Source organism: Trachymyrmex septentrionalis, unplaced genomic scaffold (assembly GCF_001594115.1).
Source record: "Trachymyrmex septentrionalis isolate Tsep2-gDNA-1 unplaced genomic scaffold, Tsep1.0 scaffold22, whole genome shotgun sequence".
NCBI lineage: Eukaryota > Metazoa > Arthropoda > Insecta > Hymenoptera > Formicidae > Trachymyrmex > Trachymyrmex septentrionalis.
This window is the reverse complement of record NW_017305375.1, coordinates 1,355,684-1,361,190: the sequence shown is the minus strand read 5'-3', so window position 1 is coordinate 1,361,190 and position 5,507 is coordinate 1,355,684. Positions and strand designations below refer to the sequence as shown.

At 28.4% G+C, this 5,507-nt stretch overlaps 1 protein-coding gene across 1 annotated transcript in view; it reads left to right on the top strand.

Moving 5' to 3' along the window:
- Window positions 1-1,369, top strand: part of LOC108748301 (prion-like-(Q/N-rich) domain-bearing protein 25) — a 3,740-nt gene extending 2,371 nt beyond the window's left edge. Inside the window, exons 10-13 of the mRNA XM_018486352.1 lie at window positions 135-254; window positions 373-564; window positions 638-796; window positions 1,299-1,369. Of these exons, the coding sequence (XP_018341854.1) occupies window positions 135-254; window positions 373-564; window positions 638-796; window positions 1,299-1,369 (542 nt within the window). The remainder of the gene's footprint in view (window positions 1-134; window positions 255-372; window positions 565-637; window positions 797-1,298) is intronic.
- The last annotated feature ends 4,138 nt before the right edge of the window (window positions 1,370-5,507 follow it).

The window sequence follows — 5,507 nt, the reverse complement described above, 5'->3', positions numbered from 1 at the left end:
TGTATTTTATATATTGTTACTTCTAAAAATTACAAATTTTAAGGAATGATATAACGTAAATAATTAATTCCTAAATTTTATAATCATTAAAAATAGTAAAATAATGTTCTCATGATGCAGTAATAAAATTTTAGGTATCAATGCTGATTGCACTGATGACGAGGATTGTGCACCGGTGAATTCCATATGTATTTCAAAGAATTGTTTATGTAAAGCAAATTATGTGTCTGTATCTATTGATTCATGCATGCCAGGTAATCATTTATAATAGTTTAGTCTCATAAAGAAAATATTGCTAACTGAAATTTTCATGTTTATATCATTAATAATGGTATTTCTAACGTTTGAACATTCTAACATATATATTTCTAGTATCATTATTTGGCAAGCCGTGTTTACTGGACATTCAATGTTCCGTCATTACACCAGGCGCGATTTGTGCGACTAATGAACAGAGCAATGATACTGCAGACATAATGGAATTAATAAAGATAGCAGAAAATAAAGTTTGTAACTGTAGCAAAGAAGACTATTACAGATTCGGAAACTGTTTTAAAAAGAAATGTAAGAGTACTTTATGCGCTGAATTAACTTCTTTGTAAAAATTATTTATTAAGACATTGATATATTTTCGCAGTCCTCGGTGAAACTTGCACGAATTTAGGAGAATGTTATGAAAACTGGAATCAAAATAGAGTAGTTTGCAGAAACGGGAAATGCGCGTGCATTTGGGGCTACATGACATCGAATGGTGTTTGTGTAAAACATCCGCAAAGTTCACAATTTTTTTTGAATGGTAAGTAACCTTGACTCGGTTAAGTATCGGAATAGAAAATTTTTTCACTTCATTTTATTTCCGTTCACGTTAAAGCAATATACAATAACGAGAACCTTTCTCGCGAGCGCATAAAAATCTTTTATGTAGCAGAATAATATACTTGCAGTATTACGAGTCGCGCATTCACACGACAGAACTATTTGAAAGCTGTATTGTAATTTTTGAGATTAGCATCGATGTAACGACATGGTCCATCTAGAATAGACTTTTTTCCGGTACTAATAAAAAGCGTGGAAAGCAGTGCTCTGTCGAATTGCTATTTTTCTAACACACAATCTCGGAAGTTTAATAGTGCCATAAATTCTATTATCACGTAAAAATCGATAACGGTAGAAATAGCTCTCACTTTCCAAGCAACGTTTTGACTAATGAAACCTATTTCTGTCGTACCTCTTTCCATTTTATCACTATTCAGGGCAACTATAGAATAACAAATTGATTAAATTATGCTTCTTTCTAGGTGCAACTAATGTCGTATCCAGGGGACTCTTTTTAATCACATCTTTTATACTCTCTAGTAAATTATTTTAGATTTACGAAAATTTAAGAAGATATTTATGAAAAAGATACAAATATTGTACAAAATTAAGTAAATTATATTATTTGTTATTACTTACAAACATTTTTTTAATAACAATGTGTGACAAAAATTAATAAATTTCGAAAAATAGTTTCTTATTTCTAATCAAAATTAATTAATCTAATCAATATTATCAAATCTAATCTAATCAATATCTATATTATACATAGAAAAACTAAAATTAAAAAAATATTTTAATAAATGAAAAAGATAACATAGAAAATGTTATTCTGCTTGTACATTTTAGTTAATTACTATTAATCGAATTATAGTGACCAGACAACTAATCTATTTTTCGCAATAAGTTTATTACAGTTTTTTAAGATTTGGGAAATTTTGGGGGGATTATTTGTTTCAAATTGATTGTGTGAATCCGATAATCTTATCGGCTCGCAATTTATTTTTGAAAATTAATTCAATTTAAATGAGTGTATATTATATAGTAGTTCAACATCTTAACACTTGGACTGGTAAGACGCTTCGTATTTCAAGTTTTAAAACTAATCTATCGTTCTTCTATCTAATTGCAATTATATAAGTTTCCTGAAGAGATACCGGACTTTCTTATATTTCTCAGAAACTAAACATTACACTTTATCAATCCGGATAAAAACATAATCTGTTTAGAAGTAAAAGCTCATAATTTATATATTTGTGGCTTATTTCTATAAAATCAATTAACAACGAATTCTGCAAATGTTTAAAAATAAAATTCTTATTACTTTCTTTTGCAAACTGCATAATTTAAATAATAGTGGCTATATTTTTTATAATATTACATTGTTGTATATGTTTGTAGTTTTCTAAATATGTTTTGTTTATATTGTACTCTTTCTTATTTCTCTTATAATATAGTTTTAAATATAAAATCGGAGTACAGCTTAGATCGGCACATTTATCTGAAAAATAGATTAAAAGTTAACTTAATCTTTATATAGAGTGTTGCGTTATAGTGTTAAATATCGGAGCTGAAGGCAATTCTGTATTTACAAGAAAATCCTCTAAAAAAAACTATCACATCGCATGTTTGCGTTTTGCAAAACAGCATGAAATATGCACATATAAATAAAAAAAACGTACGTTTCATTATATATCAAAATGAAAAGATTCTAGAAATTCTCATATGCATTCACTTGTAGGTATTTTATACAGATATATAAAAAAAAAAAGAATTGAAATAAGTGTGTATAAATGTTTGTTACCTATTGCGTTTTGAGACCTCATTTTTTACTTTGTTTATTTTCACAAAAAGCTAATTATTGCCAAATTTGCAAACAGTATTATAAAAACTACTATGTTAAAATCCGATAGAAGACACTTTCTAGTTTGTATTTATGTTTCTATTTATGTTTGTATTTATGTTTAAAGTTTTATTTCAGTTTAGCTTCTGTTTAAGAAATATTGTCCAAAAACAAAGTGGTATGACAGTATCAGTGATCTCCCTCTATACTATAACGTGATTATCTGATCTTTTATGCGTGACACGGAGGGACGAAAAAATGAAACTATATGTAGGCAGCGTGTGATTTAAATACGCTATTTCCGGCGGTAGAGATTGATTAAAGAAATATTGCGTATTTAAGATTCCGCCAAACGCTTGATAAGGAGACCAACTAGTCGACACGCGAGCCACGTCGCGTCGGCCGTACTCATTATGACCATTTCTACTGCGCGATCAACGCTCGCTTAAAGTAAGCTTTCGATGACGTCGTCGATGTATTTATGGATTGTGACGTCATAAAATGGAAAGAAGAGAGGTCAAGGCGTACTATTATTAGATATATATACATTCTTTAGGCGATCGACCAGACGTAAAACTTTCACTAAATTAGTAGACTTCGCCATCACTGAGAATGACTAGATTATTGTAAGAAAAACTTTTATTAACTATCTTTATTAATGATTATTAATAATTAATTAATCAATTTAATAAATTGATAAAAAAGTGTTTGGTACAAACTTTAAAATAAGCACATTATCAATTTATAAAGATTTTTTATTTAAACCGTTATGTTTCGAATTTTCTGTCAAATATATGAGGTGTTCTAATAAGATTGCGTAAATTTATGAATAAATTCAGCACACAAAAATAACACAAAAAGTTTATATAAACATTTATATTAGCTGACATTATTTCTGAACTACACGCGTTTTCATCAATTCTCATTACAAACTGACCTAGATATCTTCACACATTTTTGTCTTTAGTTAATCGTAAATATCTTAAATTAAACTGATAGTAAACATCTGAACTGAATCAACTAGGCTTAGTTTGTAATGAAAATTAGTAAAACACGAAAACGTTTGTAACTGATAAGATTGTACAACGAATTTTACACGAAGCAAATGTTATCACGATACGACAGCTTTAGAACGCCATATTGGACTAAGAAATGATAAAGATCTCAATTTTGAAATTTTTTGACGTTTTCAGCATAAATTCTACCTTACACGTATTAATGCGTATACTTTAATCCTGGAAAAAAGTTTTTGAATCTATAAAAGAGGAAAAAAGTAATTGTTATACAAAAATCAAATTATGGTTTAGTCAGTAATATAGGCGGCTTCAGGATCCCCTTAAGATTGCCATTAAACAAGGTGCGCGTAATTTACTTAAGCATCAATCTCAATTTATGGATCCATCTACAGTTTGTTACCAAGCATTAATTGGGTAATCTTAGTATGAACACACATATAGTTTACGTCTTGAAACTTTTGCTCTTTGCAAGATGTACCGTAATTCAATGCTTATTCACAGTGTTATATGTGATTATGAAACATTATGCATTTCACCAATGTACAGAGCTCGTTATATTGACATCAGATATTACATTCTTTTATCAAGGATCTCAAGATTGCTGGTAAAGGCCAAGTTTTCGTTATAGATTGCTAATGGGCACAGTACTTTCGTCGCCCGGTTAGAAATCAGTTAAAGAAAATTGTGTTATATGAAATATTCTAACTTGCTCTTTCTACGTTGCATATATAATGCTTTTTTTCAGTTCGTAAATGCTGAAATTAATAATACCAAAGGCTACTACCATTATCAAAGAGGGAAAAAATATTATTAATTTCGTACAATGTACTGCATGCATCGTTGACATTACAATTTGAACAGCATTCTGCGAACAACCTCGTGATCTTTCATACTCTTCCACACTTGCGCAATCTCCATTTATATAACCTGAGCGAAATTACCACCTATGCAACACAGATACGAAATCAGATTAAGGAAAATTATTTCTAACGATCGCAGGAACGAGTTACTGATATTATCACAATATTTGTTTGACTACTTAGATAGATTACTATCTTCCTTCAATTTAATTAATCGCTAGAATAATACAACTTTTTATTCTTTCTAGATATAACGTTTTTTTTTTGTTGATAATTTTATTTATATATATTGACTTAAGGTAGTTTTAACTAAAAATTATTTTAAATATTGTTCCTCGTCCCAATCCTATTTATACCAACTTACAATGAAAAACCTTTGGAAGCTATTATCTAAGCAAAAATGTCATATACTAAATTGGATAACTGAATCTCAAATGATAGTGGGGAACATAACAGCTGTCAATTTATTTCAAAAGTGATACAAGAATACCTATACATGTGGGAAACATGTTAGGAACTAGGAACAGAGAAATTCAATCAGTTATGTAATTGACACCGAGATAATGTCAATCGATCATATTAGGGTGGCACGAGGATATAGATAGGGAGCATTAGAATCGATGCAAAGCTATGTAAAATGTTTACATGGTTTCAAATTGTTTCATGTTATACAACCGAATTTTGTATATTACATATTAATATATTACATATTAATATATATCTCTAAATTAGGATTAAAAGTTCTAATTTAATTAAGATTTTTTCAAATTAATTAATAACTGAAAAATTTAATTAATTAATTTAAATTTTTTAATGTTATAATAATAATATTAATGTTAAATTTGATTAATTAATAATGATTAAATAGAATGTTTTAACATTTTAAACCAATTTTTAAATACTGATAGAGATTATAAACATTTTAACTTTATCAAAATTCCAAATCAATTAACTAAATAAATTTTAAGAAAC